This window comes from Panicum virgatum, chromosome 3K (genome assembly GCF_016808335.1).
Source record: "Panicum virgatum strain AP13 chromosome 3K, P.virgatum_v5, whole genome shotgun sequence".
NCBI lineage: Eukaryota > Viridiplantae > Streptophyta > Magnoliopsida > Poales > Poaceae > Panicum > Panicum virgatum.
In genome coordinates this window covers 2,423,012-2,445,922 of record NC_053138.1, presented here as the reverse complement: position 1 = coordinate 2,445,922, position 22,911 = coordinate 2,423,012, and the positions used below count along the sequence as shown (strand labels likewise).

Sequence of the window (22,911 nt, the reverse complement as noted above, 5' to 3'; positions counted from 1 at the left end):
GCCTCCCAAATGGCGATGATGCATGATAATAACAACCGCTAAACTGCAGCAGCAGGGGAGGCATCGATCCAAACACGAGCAGGGGAGGCAGGGGCGTGGTGAGGACCAGTCGCTTTGCCCCCACGTAAGCCTCGATCACTCGCCACCATCTTCAACACTCCCAGCTAGCAGTGCAGCAGGGTCCGGACCAGGCCAGGTCGGGGCAGGTCGTCCTGAACCGATGGTTTGAATGGGAATAATGCAGCAGCATCCTGCAGGCAATTCAATTCATGGGGGGTAATAAGAATCCAACCAAGGCCATGTTTAGATCGTTTTACATGTAAATGTAATATTTTTTTTGCGTGGAAATCTTGTCAATTTGAAATACTAAATGATGTCTATTTACAAATTTTTTTGCACAGATGGGTTGTAAATCGCGAGACGAATCTAATGATGCTAATTAATCCATGGTTAATCAATAATTAGTGGATGATTACTGTAGCATTACTGTTGCAAATCATGGATTAAGTAGACTCATTAGATTCATCTCGCGATTTACAGCCCAACCATGCAAAAAGTTTTGTAAATAGACTTCATTTAGTACTTCAAATTTGTAAGATTCATTTTCACTTTTTTGCGTTTACGACTTTTTTGCGTTTACGGGGTGAGAACTAAAAACAGGGCCCAAAAGCCAGCTCCCTCGCTTGCAAGTCTTGTCCTCCGGAGGGGTGGTCAGCCAGGCCTTCAATGGGACAGGCCTGACTGAGCCCTTGATGGTGTTGAATCTGAGACGAAAAAGAAGTGGCTGGTTCCAGTACAAGATGGTGCGTGATAATTAGAGCTGGCTCAGAGCCCATGCAATGCATACACCTCAAATGTCACATCTACTATCTCACAAAGGCCACTAGTGCCCTCAAGAACAAGCAAGTTATTGCCTACCAGCTCCTCAGGCCTCAGATATTCCAAGTGGCCACCACAGGGATGAAGAGGCTGCTGGTGCCTGGTAGTAGGAGTAGAGGGCTAGAGGCAGGCAGGCCAGCAAAACCTGTCAATCCATCATCTCTTCAGGTTAATCCACCTCTACGAAGGGTCTGTTTAGTTACCACGGGTAAACACAAAAAAACCGTAAATACATTAAAATAAAAAGAAATTTTACTAATTTGAAGTACTAAATGAAGTCTATTTATAAATTTTTTTGCATGGTTGGGTTGTAAATCGCGAGACGAATCTAATGAGCCTACTTAATCCATGATTTGCAACAGTGATACTACAGTAACCAACCGCTAATTATTGATTAATCATAGATTAATTAGCATCATTAGATTCGTCTCGCGATTTACAACCCATCCATATAAAAAGTTTTGTAAATAGACTTCATTTACTACTTCAAATTGGGAAGATTCCGACGCAAAATTTTTTTGCCTTTACAGGCCTCACTAACTAAACACGGCCGAAACTACTCCTATGGAGAGAGAGGAACAGAAGAGACAGGGCCTTACGGGAAATTGAGATGGTAACCGGGACTGGCTGGCTTTCTTGCACCTTCCCAAAGCCAATTGGAAATTGAATGGCTTGAAAGTTGAAACACCAGGAGCCAGGATCCATACTGCAAGCAAGAAAAGAAGTTAAAAAATGAAATAAAACTGGGGAGTTCATCAGGACAGTGGTCATGTATAGGCCCCAACCACCCCTCGCACATGGAAAGCAATGGTAGGGCCTGCCGTGTCCCGGCCCCCTGGATGGCTGTGATTAGGCCACAATGTCCAGGCGCCAACTTTTAAGTACCACCACCTGATCATTCCTCCTCGGCTACACTGGAGCTACATATTCTAATCTCACCACCTTTGAAGCCCTTCCCTCACTTTGATTCTTCCTGTCTACCTAGGTTAAAATAATAGTAATGCTCTCTCTCCACAAGATCAAATGCACCTGCACCATGAGTCTCCTACTCATCATGCATGCATTCCCACCATGGAAGTATTATCAATAGTACATTACATGTACACCCCTTCCTGACCATCTAGACTGGTGGTTTTACTACTTGGGAGGCTGGCTATAAATGGCCGGCCATGACATATGCATGCCTCCCTCTACACAACACAACACATCACCACACCACCACTGGTCCACTGCTTCTCTTCTCCCCCTCTCCCCACTGCCAAACTTTTCTGGGAGAGCTAGGCAAGAACTGAAGAACCTCTCTTCTCCCACCTCTAGCTCCAGACTAAGAAGTTCAAGATCAGCAATGGCCATGCACCATCTCGCCCAGGGGCACCCCCAGGCGTGGCCGTGGGGGGTGACCATGTACACCAACCTGCACTACCACCAGCACCGGTACGAGAGGGAGCACCTGTTCGAGAAGCCTCTGACGCCCAGCGACGTGGGCAAGCTCAACAGGCTGGTGATCCCCAAGCAGCACGCGGAGAGGTATTTCCCCCTTGGCGGCGGCGAGGGCAGCGAGAAGGGCTTGCTGCTGGCCTTCGAGGACGAGGCCGGCAAGCCGTGGAGGTTCCGGTACTCGTACTGGACCAGCAGCCAGAGCTACGTGCTCACAAAGGGCTGGAGCCGGTACGTGAAGGAGAAGCGCCTCGACGCCGGCGACGTCGTGCGCTTCGAGCGGGTGCGCGGCGGCCTTGGTGTCGGCGACCGCCTCTTCATCGGCTGCAGGCGCCGTGGCGAGAGCGCAGCACCAGCGCCGAAGCCTCCGCCGCCCGTGCGCGCCCCGGCACCCGCGCTCAACGCCGGCGAGCAGCAGCCGTGGAGCCCGATGTGCTACAGCACGTCGGGATCGTCGTACCCCACCAGCCCGGCCAGCCCCTACGCCTACCATAGCGACATGACCCACGCAGGTAACTATCCAAAAACAGAACACGTTTATGATTAACGTGATGCTAGCAAAGGTGAAAAATATCAAAGAGATCATGTGGCTTACGCCATTTCCCGTGGATGATTGCAGGCGAGGCGGACGCCAAGAGCAGCGGCACGCCTACAGCACCGTCGAGGAAGCTCCGGCTGTTCGGCGTGAACCTCGACTGCGGCCCAGAGCCAGAACCGGAGGCGGAGGCGGCGACGGCGGCAATGTACGGCTATTTGCACCAGAGCCCTTACTCTGCAGTGTCCACAGTGCCAAATTACTGGTTAGTGCTACAAATATCGCCGAGTTTCAGTTATTGCATCATACCTGAAACTGAAACTGATAGAATCAATCGAAATCAACTAGCACCACATTCCTTGCTCAAATTAATACCACTTTCCTTGCTCAAAGCCTCAAATTAATAATTAAGTGAAAACTTAGTATCTTCTATTTTCTTGCCAACAGGGGCAGTTCATAGGACAGAGGAAAGAGATCTGAGGCCATGCTTGCAGAATCCTTACAACCAGCAATGAAGAAACTAGCTTCCAGCCTACCACTACTACTGCTCTGTAGTCTGTCTGTACTGAGTGACAGGTTTGAATTGACCTGTGGAATGAAAAGGAAGGGAGTGAAAGAGATCCCTTGTTTCCCGGGCAATCTTCCTTCCGTCAAGAATGCCCCTTTTCTTTCTTGTTGCCTTCCAGAAACCCTACGTGCAGTACGGGTCGGGCCGGGCCCCTTGCAGCCGCAGCAGCAGGTAGTAGCTAGTTGGAGGTTTCAGGAAACATCAGGTTGAAAAGGAGAGGTAGAGACTGAGGGAGTGAGGGATGGTGACACACATGAAAAAAACAAAAGGACATGCCTACAAGCATGTATGTGTTTGTCATCTGTAGTAGGAGTATGTGAGATGTGGGTGGGCCCAAGAACAAACTGTGATGCATGAAGTTGATGTATCTGACTATCTTCTCCTTAGCCCCTGCCTCCTTCTAGGAACAAAGAAATGTCCTTATGGAGACTTGTTCTCTCCCTGACTCCCCTTTACTATTTTCTGCTGTTCTAGCTTCAAGCAATCTTTTTTTTTAACATCAAGAAACATTTAAAAATATATCCTTTTATCTTTTTTAACAGGGGTCTAAACAGGGAAAATTAAACTGTTTAATCCCATGCCATAGAGGTCCATTTCATTTGAAGAAAAAAGGTACAGAATAATATACCTAAAAGAAGTAAAAGAAAGACGACTGTAAATGGCCGAAGGCGAAAGCTGATGCAGTCAATTGTTTCAATGCTGTTTACTCTACCTTTCTACTTCATACAACCAATCCATCCAATGCTTTCACCTCAAGGGGCAATCCAAGCAAGGTGATGGATGTGCAATGGCATTTCACCTCCTCCAGACAACCAAACCAAACAACAGGGGTGAAAACTCATAGATGCCCAAGAAATATTAAAGAAGCGATGTGCCCCAGGCGATGCCGACATCTGGGGATTTCCATGTTCCGATCCCTCACTAGACTATCAATGGGCGGTCTCCACCTTTTTGTTCCCTCGGGAAGGAAAGGCTCAGCAAAAGTTTCAGTGTCCAAGTGGGCTCAATTCGCCCTAATAGGATACTAAGAAAAAGGGCTGGCCAAGCTGACAATCTTAGAGGCAGGTTTATGATAGAGGCTGAGTTTAGATGCGAAAAGTTTACGAAAAGTGAAGCTGAAAAGTACTGTAGCATTTTTATTTGTATGCGGTAAATATTATCCTACTATGGGCTAACTAGGCTCAAAAGATTCATTCAAACTGTGCAATAAGTTGTTTTATTTACCTATATTTAGTGTTCCATGCATGTGTCATTTGCTACATTTAATATTTCGATGTGACGGAAAGTTTGAAAACTTTGAGGGAACTAAACACAGCCAGAGAAGGGGCACTAAGCTCCAATAACCGGCTAGATTTCCCACAGCACGTATCAAAAGATGGACGCAGATCTGTGACTGTCCCCGCCTTTTGTTGCCCGACTGCCTACGTCGGAAAGGCTTGTACGAGGCTAAACCACAGGTTACAAACTTGTCTTTTGGCCGGCCAGCCGGCTGGTCAATATAATTCAGAGCAGTGGTAGGTGCCTGGAGAAACCCGGCCTAACCAAGCTGATGTGGCTCCGATCAACTCTTATAATTAAGGCAAGGCTGTAGCTAGCTGTAAGAAAATATGTGCACTGCCTTCGTGTCCACTTGTGAAACACAAGAAAGCTTAAACAAAGTGCATGAAGAATCTAGAGTGACAGCCTCTTACCTTAGGTCACCTAATAGGGTATGAGAGCACATCAATGTAAAGACTCTGCAGCTGCAAGTAGCCTGAGAGATAGAAGATATATAATTAGTCAATTTGCAGTGCAAGTGCAAGATGATGAGAATCCTATTAAAACATAAACAAGGTCCTAGAATACTGTGCTGATTAGGGGAAAAATAACTGGGATGCAGGTTTCACATTCATCTGAATGTAGCAGCAGCAACTGTGGTAATGATGATTAAACATATAGGTTAACCACCGTATCAACAGCAGGATTTCCTGTCTGCTCTGGCGACCGAGAACAGCAGCCATGTGCAGGAGTGGAGGCTTTCCCTAATGACCAGACACGAACCTTATCCGAGGCATTCCAGGGTTACATGATTAACACCTTTGAACACCAGATAATATTATCTTAATCGCTACAACTAAAGCGTCATGTGAGGGCCATAATTGTAAAGTAGACTCTCGCCTACTATGCTCAACACATACCAAGGAAAGAAAGTGTTTCTTTCATTCAAAAGAAAGGAGTTGTCAAAGGATGGATGCAACTAGTACAAAGTACAAACTAATCACGTCATCCACGTAAAAGTACACTCCAGCTAAATATGCAGTTCTTTTCTCTTGTCTGACAAAGTAAAGAACTCTTTTTATAACCAGAAGTCCCGAAGTTCCTTTCCAAAGCCATGGAGGATCAGCAAGGAAAACCGAGAAGTACTGTATAGTGTATGGCACTGTCCAATGCTAAACAAGGCAATGGTGACCATTACTAGCTGAGAAAAATCCGAGAAGAGAGTGCAATGACACACCACTTTTGAGAGGGAGGGAGGGAGATTAGGAAGCATCACATGATGAGTGAATTAAGTCCGGGGAGGTATCAGAGGTCTGGCTCATGAAACTGGTAGGGCCTACAAAATGCTATGATACACCCATCAGGGCCATCAGCCACATGAGGCCAATGAATTCGCGGAGCTCATGAACAAGAATATGGTTGGTCCACAAGAAATGACTAACCTGATGAATAGTCATAAATCTCCAGTGTCAATTATTTTCCCTTTCCTCAGTACCTGCTAGTGGTTCTAGACACCGGCTCTTTTGTACGAACACAGTACTTTTCTGGAGAGACAGATGTAAACATGGGCTGACCGTGGACCAATGGAGGCTCTTTAGGACCTAAGATATGTCATGTTGTACCAAACTATGCATAGCTAATTTGGTAAAGGTGATCAAATGACAAGTATTTTCACTGTATTGGTACTTCCTATGTGATAATGTAGAAGATCCTCAGATTGTTGATTAGAAAAGCAAATGATGGCAACATACTAGGCTTACTGGTAATTAGAATGGGTGCTTCAAGTCATGAACTCAACTATCATTGCCTAATGGTCAAGCTGTCATAAGAGATCGAAGGTATAAGAGTATAAGACATCAAAACTTTGTTTATTTTTTTATGTTTTACATAATGTTTACTTATTAAATAAAGAATACTGACAAAAAAGTTTCATGAACATCGTGTGACTAGTGAACATACCACTTTGAGAGTTCACTGTGAACTGGAAAGATAACGAGGAAGACAAGAAATCCTCCTTTTCATGTGCATTTCTATAAGAGGTCTTTCTACGAACTCAACAAATCGTGCATCCACTTTCCATGTACAGCTCTGCAGAAACAAATATTTCATTGCTAAAAACACTGGCTTACAAAAGCACTGTACAAATCGTGCATCCACTTTCCATGTACAGCTCTGCAGAAACAAATATTTCATTGCTAAAAACACCGGCTTACAAAAGCACTGTACAATAAATATTTCATTACTGTAGGTCACACTAGCTATTATGATAATAAGCGACTCAACTCAGCCTTGATACCCTATGTAACGTTCAAATGATAGTGTTGATGTCACACTAAATGAAGCCACAAGATGACAATATTGGCTTGAATAACAAAGCTATCGGTACAAGTACTGACATTTATCTTCAGTATAGAATGCCACTACCACAAGGCAATAATTGAACTATATGATAAGAAGACAGTGCCAGAAATAAATTGTTGCCATCCCTCATTTAGCAATCAATTGCCAGAAGTCCTCATATGAACATGTCCATCCTTAAATTGGTGAAATCGTTTGATATCTCTGACCATGGCCAATGCCATTTGCAATCTTAATTAAGGAACGGCAGTCTGCACAGACAGCTCCTCTTTTTGTTCACAACCAAAAATATGAGCTGCATAGATCCAACTTGACCCCATGTCTTTCTTTGCACCACTATCATTTAGGTATTTCCTTGCCAGGACGGCATTCTCCCAGTTTCCACTGGACGCATATACATCTGAAAGCAAAGCATGGTTCCCTCCATTTTCTGGTTCCAGTTTGAAAAGCTGTTCAGCTGCTAGTCTGGCTAATCCAATATTTCTGTACTTACGGCATGATCCAAGCAAAGATCCCCACATAGAAGTAGTTGGCTCAAATGGCATTTGTTGAATCAGTTCCCAAGCCTCATTAGTCCTCCCAGATCGCCCCAAAACATCCACCATGCAAGAATAGTGAAGGACATTAGGTTCGACAGTCTGATCAGATATTAGCAGGCTGAAGTAGCAGCGGGCCTCTTCAACTAAACCTGCATGACCACAAACTGACAACATGGAGAGATAAGTAACTTCATTTGGAGATATCCCTGCCTGCTGCATTTTCTCAAAAAGAATCATTGCTTCCCAAAAATTGCCATGCCTAGTAAAACTAGTAATCATTGCATTCCACAGAACAACATTCTTGTGTTTCATATCAGAAAATATTAGATAAGCTTCCTCAATCTGCCCACACCTTGCATAGACATCCACGAGAGATGATGCCACAAAAAAATTACAATCAAAACCATACTTGAAAATAACTGCATGAAGCTGTATTCCTCCAATCATCAATGCTAGGCTTGCACATGTACTGAGTATAGCAGAAAGAGTGAATTCAGAAAATTGTGCTCCTTCCCTTAGTGACCTCTGGAATAAACGTAATGCATCTTCATGAAGACAATTTTGCACGAATCCTGCAATGAATGTACTCCATGTAACTGCAGTTTTCTCAGGAATTTTCTCAAAAACCAAGCATGCATCATTAATCATATTACACTTTGCATAAACATCAAGAACTGCCGTTCCAACAAAACTATTGGAGTCCAATGCTAGCTTGATGGCAATAGTGTGCAATTGTTTGCATTCTACGGTAGCAAATTTTGCAGCACATGCACAGAGGGTGCTGGATAAGGTAAATTCACTCATCTGTGTCCCTTCTTCATGCATCTTTGAAAAAAGCTTCAGAGCTTGTAAATCATTTCCATTGCAAGTATACCCAGCAATCATGGTATTCCATGAGACTACGCTTCTGAAAGGCATTGTATCAAAAACATGACGAGCACAATCATTCATGCCACATTTTGTGTACAAGTTGATCAGAATATTGCACGTGATAGTATCAGTTTCCAGACCCAAATGGATGGCTAAACCATGGCAGCCTTTCCCAATCAAGAGGCACCTCCTCTTCGCACACTGTTGCAAAAGTACATGTAGTGAAAACATGTCAATCAAATTCTTGTCAAACCTAACAAGCCTTTTATCCTTTAGGGCAATTCCACTGTTGAGCTTGTTACAAAAAGAACGAGCACGAAAATGAAGTCCCGAGCATACAGCAATAAGAGATCTGGCACACTGACTTATAGCATGATGGTTAAACCAAATGCCCATCCAAGCAAGCCAGCTGTCGGCAAGCTCTCGGTTTTACTTGAAGGCAAACTTCACCAATGGAATGTGTTACTCGCAAAAGGAAAATAATTGGATCCTTGCCTGTAGCTAAGAGCAAATCATATTTTCAGAAGACTGAACTAAGAATGTTTCAGGTTTGTTCACCTTCAATCTTGAAAGACTTATCAGACCATTGAGTGGTGTGGCTGAAAGAAACAGCAAATTGAGGCATTGTAACAACAGTGTGATACTCATCACAATTGGGTGCACCTTCTTCTAGCAAATTACATCCTGAAAAATAAGATCTATCATAAAAGGAACATAATAAGTACAGCTGACATTAGCATGAGAAAATATTTTAAATTTTCATTACAAATGATTGAAAACAAAACAAAAACAATTGAAAAATAATAACGGAACTGAAACAAATGGAGTTCCTGGTTTAACATCTTGGGCTGTGCAAGCTGAATTTAGCATGGCACTTGCACTATGCACCGAACACTATTCCAGTGATAATAGCCCCAGGTTTCATTTCTGTTTTACTGAAAGCTGCAAACATTACTTTACTTAGAATGACCAATAATTTAATATGGGTTTTTTATTTGTTCATAAGAACTCATCCTGAATTATAGAGGCATCAAACAAAAGTGTATATCCCCTCATCCTATTCCTCAAAATTCACTTAGCATCTTCTCATCCGAGCTTCTCTCAGACAGGCTTTTAAGGAAAAACCCTACCCATCATGGAATGTAAATATCTTCCAGAAACTCAGAGGAAATAAGATCATAAATGGGGAACGAGATACAGAGCACCCAAAACTACTAAAAGCACACTCTCCGACTCTTCAGTCTTGCTCGCAGCAGCAGGACATATTTTCAGTCCAGCGCCTATAATACATAAAAATTCGAGAGTTGTAGTAAATTAAGCACAGAGAAAATCCACTGGCTACCTCTCTCGGGCGGATCATTCCATCGAACACCTGCGGCGCACGAAGCAGATGCCGCACCACCCACAGGGCCAGCACCTGCTGTGCGCCTCGCGGAAGCGGTGGGACGAGCAAGACGGGGAGGAAGCCTCTACGCGAATGGGAGTTCGGAGGACGCCGAGGTTCCGGGGAAGCGATGCGAAGCGATTGGAACCACCAGGCCACAGCCCACAGGTGGAAGACGAGACGAGAACGAAGCGAGGTAATAAAAGAAAATTGACCGCTCGCGTGGCTGATGGGTCTTGGGAAACTCCTGACGGAAGCGTGAGGCCCAATATGAAGAAGAGCGCGTCAGGATTAGCGGCCCAGTATCTTGCAGAGCCTTTATACGGGCCGGCCCTTTTTCTCATATTTACGGGGCTGTTCAGGGTTTTAAAAACTTTATTCTGTCATATCAAAGAGAATTTTATTATTTAGAAATGTTAAATAAAATTTAGTTATAAAATTAATTTCAGAATTTATAGGATAATTCACGATATGAATCTAATGAGGATAGTTAATTCATGGTTAACAGATATTTATTGTAGTATCATTGTAGTAAAATAAGAATTAATTAGGTTTACTAGATTCGTCTCGCGAATTAACATCCATCTATGCAAAAAAATTATAATTAGACTTTATTTAATACTTCTAAATAAAAATATTTTTTTAATATGGTAGGGTTAAATTTTAGTCCTCTGAAAACCAACGGGAGCTAAGAACAAGAGCATTTCATAAAAGTCCAAAAAGGCTCCAAGTTTATAATAAACCAACTTGTTTCTTCTGTCTTCCTTTTCAAAACTATCTCTAGTGACTCTTGTTACAAGCAGTTTTCCTTTTTAAGAGAGTTACCAGCAGTTATATGAATATAATAAAGTTATAAAGGTGGAGGATCTATCCTCTACCTTCTCGCCTAAAGTAAAACAAGAAAATGAAAACAACTGCCGCCGCCGGCCGCATGCTCCAATCCCTTCTACTATAAGAGGGTGCGGATCACATCAGATGATTCCCATTGCGATTGAGCGATCAGATTACCACTACTCAGCCGAACAGTTCACATCGCTCGAGTCTTTTGCCCTCCACAATCCGTGAGGATAGCCAGGAATCATGCCGGCCTTGGTGCATTCCTCTTCGATTTCACCTTATCAGGCTACGGCTTTCCTCAAATCAAATTGGTTATTTGCTTCGTGTTCATCTCATCTGGACTTCACCAAGGCGTGGTCAGTTTTTTTTCCACGCTGCACTTTTCAGAAAGGGATGGCCATTTGCACCCACCGATGTCGCGAGTGCTGAAACTCTTTTTAACCTTTTAACACTGAAACCTTGTACTATACGCCCACGCGTAACTAGTCGTTTTCAACGCAAACACCTGAGGCACTGCATTACCAGGTTTGTTTATTGTTTCATGGAAGTGCAATCCGTTGGCCAGATCTTATGTTCCCTACAGGTCGATATGATACGAAAAGATTAGAAGTACTAGTAAATCCTGTTTTCTTCTTACTGAAGAATATGGGCGACCCACAATCAGCATATTTGCTTTTTGTATAAAAATAAATGTTGTACGAGAATTCCTTAAGATACTGCAGCCTATGAGTTTTGTAACTTTTGAGTCTTGACCCATTTGAGGTCGAGTCTCTTGTTCTGTGAAATTGACATGCAGAGCTTTTGAACCCTAAAGATAAAACAAATGGGCACGTAATTGCCGGATTCAACAAATCACCTAGTTCAAGTATTTCTCTTTGCCTTTGTCTCTGTATCATGCAAAACACTCTGGAGTTCTATTACATAGCAAAGGGAAAAGGCAGCAAAAAAATTTAACAAAAAGGCAGCAAAAAAGAATCATGGGGTGCCTTTGATTGTGCCCATCGTCCAAGAGAATCCAGTAGGGTATATCTGAAGGTGTAAGTGTAGTGCAGTGGAACAGACATCAGCACTATTCCATCGCATAGGCAGGCCACAAGATATGGTCCAAAGCAAAAGAAGTGCACATGGAAAAGGCGGTGAGATCGCTTGCCAGAAATGGAACCAACGCCTCGCCGTTTTCTCATTTGTCAATGCCCAGATAAACCTCCAAAAAGAAGTGTCGGCAAATGGTGCTTGCGGGACAAAAAAAAAATCAGTGAATCCAAGAGAACATGTGCTGTTGCTCTCAGGCTGCACCTTCAACGTTTTCAGTTCGGTGGTGAATCGACGGCGGTGGAAGAAAACTTTCCTCCAGCCGCCCTCTGCTCCTCCGTGGATAATGGATTTGATTCTCGCACTGATCGATCGTTTCGGAGACAAAGAGAATGAGTTATCTTGACATCTGGAGCTTTCTACTTTTCCGAAAGCTCAAAGCAGGTTCACTAAGGAAATTACAGGATTTCAAGTTGCAATGGCACTTATGTATGAGCAAATGCTAAACATGAGTAGAATTATTATGTGTAAAGGAAATGCCTATCAGTTCAGCACCGACAGGCCATACAAGAAAATGATGTCTCGTTATTTTTTTCTCAACATATCATACTCGTTTTCTGTTTATTTGTGACTGATCGTGGTGATAAAGGTATGTGATGTGAACCAGAAAATGCAAAAAAACAAACACTCAAGGCTGAAAAGCTAAAATATTCAGGTCGGTCATCGAAACACAGTGGGCGGCACAAAGATGTTTCGGACGAATTATTGCCATCAGCTGGATCAGCTTTATCTCCATTCCATCAGGCATCAGGCGATAACTTCAATCCTCATCACCCAAGCCTATCTGCAGTTTTATATGGATGAAATGTTCAGGGAGTAAAAGTTTCAGAGATGGGGACTATTGCACACTGCAAACAAACACTGACGTGCAGTGGCATCACATCCATAGTGGCAAATCTTTGGAGCGGCGAATTTCCAATTTCCTTGATCGTTACCTACCATATGATCCAAAGAAAACATGTGCCAATCCCCTCCATATCATGCAAGTTTGTAGACACATTCTCCGAAAGAGACATTTCATTTCAAGAGGCACTATATGCGTTGGTGAGGCAGTGATGCAAGCATCGCAATCCACTAGAAATGGTAGCGGCGTTGCCGCGCATGGCCATCCTTAAGCTCTCTTTTTTCTTTTTATTTTTCTAGGACTATAGGCAGATGCATGGATTTGAACCGGTGGTAATAAACCTTTGCTTGATTTGGTTTGTCAAATATTATTATACAGATGGAATTGAGATTTGGAGCAGTGTGTCTGAAAGTAAATGATTAAAAAATTAATATGTAAAATGGATATAGATGCAGAAACTGAATCTGTAATGCTGAGTATTTGAATTTGAATATATCTATTCCATAGATCGAGTTATGAGAATCTTGGTTTTACATAGCTTTTATAACTTGTAGCTGATTGAAACATAAAATAAAATGCAAAACTTAATAGGACAAATGCTTTGCACCTAGGTCCCTCCCTAATTAAGTGTGAGATGGATAGCATATGCAGAGTATAGCAACACACCTGTTAAATTCAAAGCCTTGTAGGAGTGCAGAGAAATTACAAGAGTTCTAATGCATACCGTCAATGGAGAATTCAGTTGCTTTCTTGGTTGTAGATGTACCGTAGAAATAACCTCGCTTAGCATAATGCACAGATGATCGAAAACACGACGTATCTGAATCATAAGGCGGCAAATGTATACCGTCCTTTGCGTACACGGTATGACTTTTGCAAGGAGACCATTGCGGTTTACCATATGGACACCAAATTAACCTTTGTTCAACTGAGATCAAAATTTTAAACTAATCATTGTTCAGTTAATTTTCATTTGTGTCATACCCTCAATACTTCTAAAAGTAAAATTATCAACCCAGATAATAAATAATCCAAAGTTGTGGAGACCAGAGGTGGCGGTTAAAAGTATTTATGAGTCGATAAAACTATACACACTTTATGTATCATTTAAGCTAATGGAATGGTCCATATCCATTTGTAGGTGATGAATATAATAGCAGTCATTTGTACATATGTTCCATGTTCAAACTGAGCAATGATCTCATAGAGGCAAAGTAGCGAACAGTTGCTGTGCATATGTGCTCTTAATAGACAGTGGTGGGTAGAAGGGGACATACATGGCTACAACTGAGGGCTCGGCAAGCGGCAAGATAGACGAGCTGCACCATGAAGTTGTACCATTCTAGCAGTAGGAAGAAGTCTTTCTGCTAGATGTTTTGCATTGCACAATTGTGCAGTTATATAGTACGTGCATATTATGTAAGTCAAGTGAAATGGTACCATTCTCTGAATATAATATCTGCTGTTAGAGAAACTAATCTTTCATGAATAACTAAAATTAGAAAACCGGCAGAGCGTATTGTCTCTAATTCTTTTGTAGTCATCATGTTGTGAGTCCAGCATGCATTAACTTGCCCTTCAAGACCACAATTAGATTGCATTCCTGTTGAAGATATGCCCTTGACACATTCCTGAAAGCAACACAGTACAGAAGTACAGAAGAGTTCCATGAATAAGTTGTCAAATGTATGTTATTTTCATTTCAGTGTGTACCAGTATATGATTATATTCTAAAGAGGGGATGCAAAATAATTCCAGATTCATAACAAATAGCATAATACCATGGTACGTGATAGTTAAAGAATTATCTCAAAATTGAAACGTGCAGCAGACCAAGGAGGACTGACCCATAGAGTGGCCAAAGGCATGTGCTTTCTTCCACCCCAAATGATCCATCAAGGCCAAGGCGTCCTTCGCCATGATCGCCGTCCTGCCAGAGATGAGAAACATGTTTCAGAGATCAAATATTCAGAAGCACCGCTTATTTTAACTTCTCCAACACATGAGGGATTCTGGAAGATATTCCCCAATTTTCTTCCCCATCACTCATTTTCTGGTGAAAGGTTTTATGCCAGGAAACAATTGAAATTTGGAATTTTTCTCATCAAAAGCTACATGCAGCTGCTATGATCCACCAGATCCTCCATGTGTGGTTCTGAATCTCAAGGGGAGCAGAGCAAGCAATCCTATCTATAGAACCAAATCGTCCCTAGCCAATTCTTTATAACAACTGCAGTTGATGGGGAATTGGATCTGTCGGAGGAGATCGGGAGTTGAAACTCACGAGTAGTAGGATTTGTTCGGGGGCATGGAGCTGGGCAACAAGCGCAGCGTCGTGGTGGCTCGGCGCAGGTACTCGTCGGGCAGGTCGACTTTGCGGCTCCTCCTCCTCCGTTCTTCTCCACAGCGGCCCGGCGGGTAGGCGGCGGCCCGGTGGCGCAGGCGGACCGACGGCGTGGCGGCCTAACGGGAGGCTCGGCGGCGCGGTGACTCGACGCGGCTGACCGGCGCACAGCTCGGCGCTGCAGCTCCGCCTCGACGAGCGCCCGCTCCCCCGCAGTGCGCTCGGCGGCCCCCGTTCGCCGCGCCCCGCGAGGGCCTCCGCCGCGCCGCCGTCGGCCCTTGCTCCGCGCGCCCGCCGTCCGCCCTTGCTCTGCCCGCCTCATCTCTGCCGGGAGCTGGCCGCAGCGAGGCCTGTCCGCGCCGCACAGCTCCGCGGCTTCGAGGAGGGGAGGAAATAAATCTAACAAGCACGAATACAAAAGAAACTAATTTTTGTTTTGCTTTTCTGATTTTAGATAAAGCAGGAAAAACAAGTAAGCCTAAAACTTGTAAATAAATCTAGTGAGAGGAAAGACAGCAAAATCATCAGACAAAGAAAAGTTGTGTGAAACATTTCACCAAGCACCTTCCGGGCGAGATAATGCTGATGAAGAACAAGTTCGATTGGAGCTGGGATGTCCCCCACACACACACACACGCTCGGTGGAGACCTGCAAAACAAATAAAAAGCCAAGCATTCACGAGCCCAAAAATCCCAAGATCAAGATGTTAATTTGTTAGTGCTTGCTGTCCTTCCCTTCGTGTGCCGTTCTTGACTCTGCTCTTGTTGCAGCTGCTGGTGGCCGGCCGTGTGAGCCTCCAGGCCGGTGGATCAGGTGCCGCTAGCACCTTGCCTGCCGCTGCAGGACTTGAGCTGGACCTGCAGCACGCACGTCCAGGCCTGGGCGCCAGGAGCCAAGGCGCCAAGCCATCCACCTGCTGGGGAAGGCGTGCGTCGGAGAGCGAATCGGGAACGGCCATTAGTTTGTACTCAAGGGAGCAAATTCATGACGAGCCAATTGGCGCCGATTGCGAGGCCAGAGGAGAGTCGACCCGGCTTGACTGAGGACAGGAGGAAGGAGGATCAGGGAGAAGCGAGGCAGACTCACCAAAGACTCCCGGTGCGGTGCGCCGGAGGGGAGGGAGGCGTGCTGCCCAGCAGCCGCCGGGAGAAGTCGAGATGCGGTGCGCCGGAGGGGAGGGAGGCGTGCTGCCCTGGTCCGGCCGGCGAGCGGTGTCGCGCGCCGTGCGGATGGCGCAGCGGGCGGGGTCGAGCGGCGCCGCGTCAAGCGCCTCCTGCACGTCCGTCGAGAGGTCTCGGGACGGATCGGCGTTGCCGGGGTCGACGGCGCGGCGGCCGGGGCGCGGCGGACGGGACGGCGCGGCGCCCGGGACGGAGCGGGGGTGCGCCCGGACCTCGGCGCCCGGGACGGAGGGGAGGGAGACATGCGGCCGGATCTCTCGACGGCGGAGGCGGCGGTGGCGGGGACCTCCGTGCGCGCGATCCAGGCTGTCCATTGGCCGATCCGACGGCCGAGGCGAGCCGCGCTGACATGGCCACGCTGGGTGCCCTCCTTTTGGTGCGCAAATCGTTTATAGAGATTTCCATTTCGTTTCCACAAGCAATTTTCCAGGTAGCATGGCAGATTTTCCACGAGTCCTTAAGCAGAATCCAACTGAAAAAGCAAATGGCTCCATCTCCATGCGCGCGTGCGGATCGTGCCGTCGGGCTCGACGATGGATCGACACGGGATCAGCATGCGAAGACGATCGCGATCCGGGTAATCATCACATATGCTGGCTACTGCTGCTAGGTTCCCGATTGCATGCCGGAGTGGCCGGCCTGCGACCAATCGATAAGCGCGGCATGTTCTGGCAGTGGAGGTCGCCGTCGTCGCCGCTCAACCTGCGTGCTCGTGGCAAATGTGTGCGGCGGCGGCGGCGGCGCGATCGTGGCTTTTCGATTTGTTCCTATCGTGAGGATCCGCGCAGAGACGCACACGCATCTCGGTGGCGATCCCTTCTCCGGTTGTGGAAAACGCCACAATGCTACATGCTTTGAGATGGTTGCACAATGCTTCACTAACATTGCGCAATCGTGCTGCACGGTTGTGGAAAACGCTACAATCGCAATCGGTAGGGAATCGTATATATCTGTCGTCCGTAGAGCAGGATCTGCTAGGCCTCGGTTGGCATGGCATGCCAACCGCGGTACTTTTTTCTCACACCAAATCAGCACCAATCATCAAATCACTAGTATTTATCTCTCACAGCAAATCAGCACCAGCCACAGCCAGCCGAACAGAGTTAAATGTCCTTGTCGCCAAACAGTCAAATATCCTTCGCTTGTGTTTAGCATGACCTTGTGACAATTTTCAGTCCTTAAGTTTTTTCTTTTGAAAAAAAAGTTTTCCCATTAGTTTTATTAATAACGTGAACTTTCACCCCTAAGTCATGAATTAGCGTACCATTGTCGATGCAAGATCCGAGGAAACCTTCCTCGACTCCTTGAGCATATACACTTTTCATCTTTGTACGTTACAGGATGCATATCCCTTTGTTTCTCTCTATTTCCATTGGGTTGTTTTACCCACCCTTGTTAGATTCTTCTTTTTTCTTTGCTCTCGTCACTCGTCAGCACAGAACAGGTCAAAAATAGGAAGGGAAAAGGCACACTACAGCACGTGAGCAGCACTGAGGAATTAGGATTAGTTCTCTCTGTACTGTATGACGTCAGCCAGGCGTCCTGCTACACCGTGCATGCTTCGTCCTGCACCTTTGCCCCGCCGTCGTCGAGACCGCTCTCCTCGGCGTCGTAGCTTGCGTGCACGCTGTAGAGCACGTACACCAGCACGGCGGCGGCCGAGAAGAAGCCGAAGCGGACGTAGGAGGGGCGGTCCAGCGAGCCCAGCAGGAAGACGTTGAGGAACACGGACGCCGCGGGCACCCACGGCATCCCGGGCACGCCCCACAGCTCGGGCGCGTGCGCCTGCGGCACCAGCGCCTGGAACGCGGCGACCGTGGCCACCGCGACCGCCGCGCACGCGGCGAGGAGGCCCGCCCGCACGCCGCGCTCGGGCGGCGCCAGCTTCCAGACCAGCGTGAAGGAGAGCGCCACGAGGGAGAAGGTGCCGAGGAACGCGAGCGTCGGCCAGGCGCTGCGGCCGAGCAAGGCGCCGGCATAGCGGCGGTACACGACGGCGTTGGCCACCATGTAGAAGACGAAGAGCGTGCCGATGCAGACGAGGTTGAGCAGGATGTCCAGCTCCGTGAACAGCGCCAGCGCCGCCGTGAAGAGGCCTGCGAGGGAGGAGGAGGAGGAGCGAAGCTGTCACTGTCAGCGTCCAACATCAGCAAAAAACAGAGCTGCTGCCAGCGTCGTCGAAGCTGAAACGGAACGCACCGAGGAAGGCGGAGGCGTTGACGGGGGTGGCGGTGCGGGGGTTCACCCTGGCGAGCCAGGCCGGCATGACGCCGGAGCGGCCGATGACGCAGAGGTACCGCGCCTGCCCGAGCATCGCCACCATGAGCGACGTCAGGATGCCGAGGCTCGCGCCGGCGCCGATCACGTTGGACACCCACGCCATCCCCGCCTTCCCCTTGAACGCCCCCGAGAACGGCGCCTCCGGGTCGATCTGCACAGCACAGCACAGCACCCAAAAAGGACAAGAGCAATCAGACCAGGTGAAAAACTGTCGCAGGTTCTTGACTGAGAATCAGCTGTCACTGTTATTCGTGGTCGCGAAAAGTCAGTAAAAATCCTCGGTGCTTTGTTCTGTCAGAAAGTTGAAAGTGGATTCGAGCCCTTCCTGCGATTGGGACCTCAGATTCATCCCAAATCATACGACCAACATCCCAGAAAAGCTGAGGGAGATATGGAAGAGAGAAAGAAAGCAGGTGCCGGGATCAGATGCCAGTGGCACCCACCAACTGTTCTACTGAACTAGCCCAATTGACCATATATTCCCTGAGCTAGCTACCCTCACCTACGCAACCAACGATGAGCCCTAAATATAGCAGTCTACGCCGTGAGAAAAAGGAAAGGAAATGGCTGGGCATCAGTTCTATTCTATGTTCTAGCTAGGTAAGTGTCAGCATAATGCATTCAGCTAGTATGCCTGAGCCGAGCCTCAGCCTCAGCCTCAGTTTTGGCCTGGATGGAATTCTGAAACAGGATGTCTCGAAGGTTTCTGCAAATCTGCACTTGTACTATCAGCATCAACTCTGTGAACATCCTGTCGCGTTCAGCTAACTATATCCACTCAATTGACCTTTAGAGAGTGAGTAATATTCGCCTGATTATCCCTAGAATTTTCCCTAGAGCATAAAGATGAGCTCTCTTCCTCTAGCCTCTAGGTGAGGGAAACTTTAGCAAAACGTGGCTTGCGTGCCTATAGTCTAATCTCAAATGCTGTTATAGATGGAATCTGGAACTAGGCAAGATTTGGGCATCTTCAAAGTTTGCATAGACCAGCAAGGCGAGCACGTACCGCGTCGTAGGGGAGGAGCATGGACATGGAGGCGGCCATGAGGCAGTAGAGCACGGTGACGACGACGACGGAGCCCGAGACGCCGATGGGGATGTCGCGCGCGGGCCGCTCCACCTCCTCGGCCATGGTGGACACGGCGTCGTACCCGATGTAGCTCAGGTACACCATGGCCGCGCCGTTGAACACGCCCATGGCGCCATGCGGGAAGAAGCCGCCGGGGTTCTGGGACGGGTCGGCAGGACGGGTCAGGTTCCGCGCGTCGCCGTGCACGAACCCGATCACTATGATGAACAGGATGAACGCCACGTGCACCGCCGTCAGGACCATGTTCACCAACGAGCTCTCCTTGGTGCTGCAATTGATAGCAGAGCACAGGGAGGATTAGGAACAAATGTGTTTAAACAAGTTGTAGCATTTTTTCTCAAAAACAAATACGAAAATGGCTGTTGCAAATTTCAATCATCTGCGGTTGCGTTCCAAATTTCCAAGGCTTGTTCTGGACAAAATCGTGTGGTTCTTGGGTCATCTGAGGTGTAAAGAAAGATACGAGCGACAATTCAGGAACAAGAGGTCAGCCAAACAGTAGATAGACTGGCTAGCTTTTGATTTGATTCTCGTCTTTCGACAAACTTTGCCAACATTTGCCACCAAAAACATTCGATCACCAAACAAAAGAGTGAAGGTACACTAGAAAACAGCGACCAACAAGATTCTTTGCCACGGAACAAAATCTCCATTTGATCGACCGACTCTGCTTTGTCTGAACCTTGCGGAATCTGGAGAAAACAGATCGAAGGACAGGAGCAGTTACGGATAAAAAAAACGCAAAATGACAACCACCAAACATGCATGTTTTCACCAAAGAAAAACGTCAATTACCAGAATCATCTACAAGGCAGTAAAATGAATCTGGGAGTCACAAAAGTGTTGTGCGTTTGCTTTTGAGTGCACAGAAACCAGGTGTTTCCTTTCCATCTCATCATATCACTAGAGCAGAGCAGACAATGCAGATTGGAGAGTGACACACGAAGAGACAACAAGAGTGACACTTGGACGCAATATCTTCTTTGTAACGTCGAATTATTACTTATTCTTTTCAAGAAAAAAAAAGAAACTTTGAGTGCTATGGTGACATCAGAGAAGCTGTGGGAAGTAACTGGCGCGCGCACCTGTAGCAGATGCATACGGAGATGAGGAGGATGACGCCGACGGCGACGAGGTCCACCTGGTTGAACCCCTCCGGCAGCCCCGGCACGGGGATCCGCCACTTGCTGGGCGCGTCCACGCCGACCGCCGTGCCCAGGTACGCCGTGAAGCTTCGCGCCACGGCGGCGTTGGAGAAGACGTACTCCATGATCAGGTTCGCCCCCGTCAGGAACGCCGCGAACTCCCCTGCAAACACCACGGCAGCGCAGGCGTCAGCGTCACGTCGCCGCCACGACAAAACAGTAAAAAAACAGTAGTAGTAACTCCAAAGAGAAATCGCTGTCAGGCCAGCGTTACTACATGCGAATTGCAAGGCAAATGCTAGGTAATTTACCCGATCAGACCAGGACGGAGGGAACGGTGATTGTGACTGAAAATTACCATGACCTTGTCCAGGTCCTGGCCCTTCAACAGGTCGAGGACTCCCGGGTCCCATGCGGACGAAAAAGAGCAAACCGTTTGGGCGTGCGTGATAAAATCTGTTGGACGTCGCAATCGTCTCGTGCTTTTTTTTTAACCGTCGATGCCAGTTACAGAAGGGCCAAAAACCAATTGACCAAACACGGGCTGCATGCAATGTTGGGCAAATTTAGGGTGTGTTTAGTTGGTGAAAAAATTTAGATTTTTATATTGTAGCACATTTCGTTGTTACTTGACAAATAATATCTAATTATAGACTAATTAGCCTTAAAAATTCATCTTGTACTAATTAGTTAGACTGTGCAATTGGTTATTTTTTTCAACTCCATTTAATGCTCCATGCATGTGTCAAAAAATTCGATGTGACGGATAGTGTAGAAATTTTTGTGAGAACTAAACAGGGCAGGTAGGTCGTGTTTTTTTTCTTCTTTTACAAAAAGAAATAGGATTAGCAGCCGACAAAGTGAAGATAAATCTTTTTGGAGGGTGGTGAAAACAAAAAACAAATCTTGCCTCTAGCAAATGAGGAGCCAAATAATCCATGGAAACATGCATAATCAAGCTCAGATGGCATCTATATAAACTCTCCCGAACGCAATTACACAACTACTAGTACAAGTGACAAGAAAGATAAATACTCTATGTTGGAGCAAAAAAAAAACAAATTGGCAATTGTTCTCGTGGTTGCCGCAAATGAACAAACAAGACTCCAGCAAAAGCAGCGCCCGTAAGACGACACCCCTCGCAAGCCCTTAAACAGGCATGAAAAAAAGGGTGCCGCAAATGGACAAACCGAAGAAAGGGGAAAGAGAGCAAGCAAGTACATATGCAAGACGATAACCATGAAATGATTTATAAGAAAAAAGGCATCTTTTTCTTTGGGATATTGGAGTATGTGGCGTCACGACTCACAAACGGCCCAATGCCGTGACTCGCACGAGCTGAAACGAACAGGAGCTGCTGAATTCAGTCGGTCGGCTGAAGAACGGAACCCCGATCCCCAACCAAAAGAATTGAAGGTCACAGGAAACAGAAGGCATCGATCGGGCATGTCGACGGCGAACTCGGTGAACAGAGATTATTACTGACCGAAGGTGACGCGGAGGTAGCTGAAGGCTCCGCCGGCGACGGGCATGTCGACGGCGAACTCGGTGTAGCAGAAGGCGGAGAGGAGCGCGCAGAGGCCGGCAATGGCGTAGGACACGACGACCCCAGGCCCCGCGTAGAGCCTGGTGGCGCGGCCTGTGGTGACGAAGACCCCGGCCCCCACCATGCCGCCCAGGCCCAGCCCGACGAGGTCCCACCACCGCAGCGCGCGCGCCATGTGCGCGCCCGACCGCGCCCGCACCCGGCTCATCTCCTCCCCGGGCGCCGTCGCCGCGCACGACCGCTGCGCCACGCGCCGAGGCGTCTGCGCCAGCGCGCGGCCGTACGCGCGGAGGCTCGCGAACGATCCGCCGGCGCCATGGTCGGTGCCAGACGGTGGCAGCGCGCCCTTGTCCATGGCCCGGCCGATTGGGGGGACAGGCGGTGCCGCGGGGATGAAGGAGATGGAGGGGTTTGGACGGAGAAGGAACGCAAGAAGCGTGGCGTGGCGAGGGGAAGGCGAGGGGGCGCGGTATATAAAGAGTGGCGGGCGGACGCCGCCGGGCGGGTGTGGGTGGCGCCGCGCGCGTTGCCACTGCCCAGTGCCCACTGCCCCTAGCAGCGGCGTGCCCACGGTGAGCGGAGCGCGCGGCCGGCGGGCGCCAACCCGAACCGGATTTCAGGGGTAAGGAAAAACGGCAGCTAGCGAGCTTTCAGGGGTCGGGCCAGGAAAGAATCGGAAGAGAGGGATCGGATCGGACGATGATCCTTGGCTCCCGTTGCGCCC

The 22,911-nt window shown here is 47.4% G+C and overlaps 3 protein-coding genes and 1 long non-coding RNA gene across 8 annotated transcripts; 1 reads left to right on the top strand and 3 right to left on the bottom strand.

Moving 5' to 3' along the window:
• Positions 1-1,905: 1,905 nt before the first annotated feature.
• Positions 1,906-3,874, top strand: LOC120696755 (B3 domain-containing protein Os11g0156000-like). The gene is made up of 3 exons (XM_039979735.1): positions 1,906-2,828; positions 2,936-3,116; positions 3,299-3,874. The coding sequence occupies exons 1-3, from the start codon at positions 2,039-2,041 to the stop codon at positions 3,309-3,311; spliced, it is 984 nt and encodes a 327-aa protein (XP_039835669.1). The 5' UTR covers positions 1,906-2,038; the 3' UTR covers positions 3,312-3,874.
• Positions 3,875-6,763: 2,889 nt separating this feature from the next.
• On the bottom strand, positions 6,764-10,066 carry LOC120696754 (pentatricopeptide repeat-containing protein At5g04780, mitochondrial-like). Of its 2 annotated transcripts, XM_039979734.1 has the most exons (3): positions 9,786-10,066; positions 9,028-9,141; positions 6,764-8,944 (listed from the first exon to the last, which is right to left on the bottom strand). In XM_039979734.1, the coding sequence occupies exon 3, from the start codon at positions 8,837-8,839 to the stop codon at positions 7,271-7,273; it is 1,569 nt and encodes a 522-aa protein (XP_039835668.1). In that variant the 5' UTR covers positions 8,840-8,944; positions 9,028-9,141; positions 9,786-10,066; the 3' UTR covers positions 6,764-7,270. The 2 variants fall into 2 exon arrangements, with proteins under 2 accessions (XP_039835668.1, XP_039835666.1); XM_039979732.1 differs by having other exon boundaries at positions 6,764-9,127.
• A 2,958-nt stretch (positions 10,067-13,024) lies between these two features.
• LOC120696753 lies at positions 13,025-16,513 on the bottom strand. Of its 4 annotated transcripts, XR_005684286.1 has the most exons (6): positions 16,032-16,508; positions 15,509-15,861; positions 14,885-15,343; positions 14,448-14,530; positions 13,878-14,231; positions 13,025-13,528 (listed from the first exon to the last, which is right to left on the bottom strand). It is a non-coding gene; the product is annotated as an uncharacterized LOC120696753 (long non-coding RNA). The 4 variants fall into 4 exon arrangements; XR_005684287.1 differs by having other exon boundaries at positions 13,025-14,231; positions 14,885-15,319; positions 16,032-16,513; XR_005684285.1 differs by having other exon boundaries at positions 13,025-14,231; positions 15,509-15,858; positions 16,032-16,510.
• An 879-nt stretch (positions 16,514-17,392) lies between these two features.
• LOC120696752 (cationic amino acid transporter 6, chloroplastic-like) lies at positions 17,393-22,629 on the bottom strand. Its single transcript, XM_039979731.1, has 5 exons — positions 22,128-22,629; positions 20,582-20,804; positions 19,413-19,764; positions 18,326-18,557; positions 17,393-18,222 (listed from the first exon to the last, which is right to left on the bottom strand). The coding sequence occupies exons 1-5, from the start codon at positions 22,540-22,542 to the stop codon at positions 17,672-17,674; spliced, it is 1,773 nt and encodes a 590-aa protein (XP_039835665.1). The 5' UTR covers positions 22,543-22,629; the 3' UTR covers positions 17,393-17,671.
• Between the last annotated feature and the right edge of the window lie 282 nt (positions 22,630-22,911).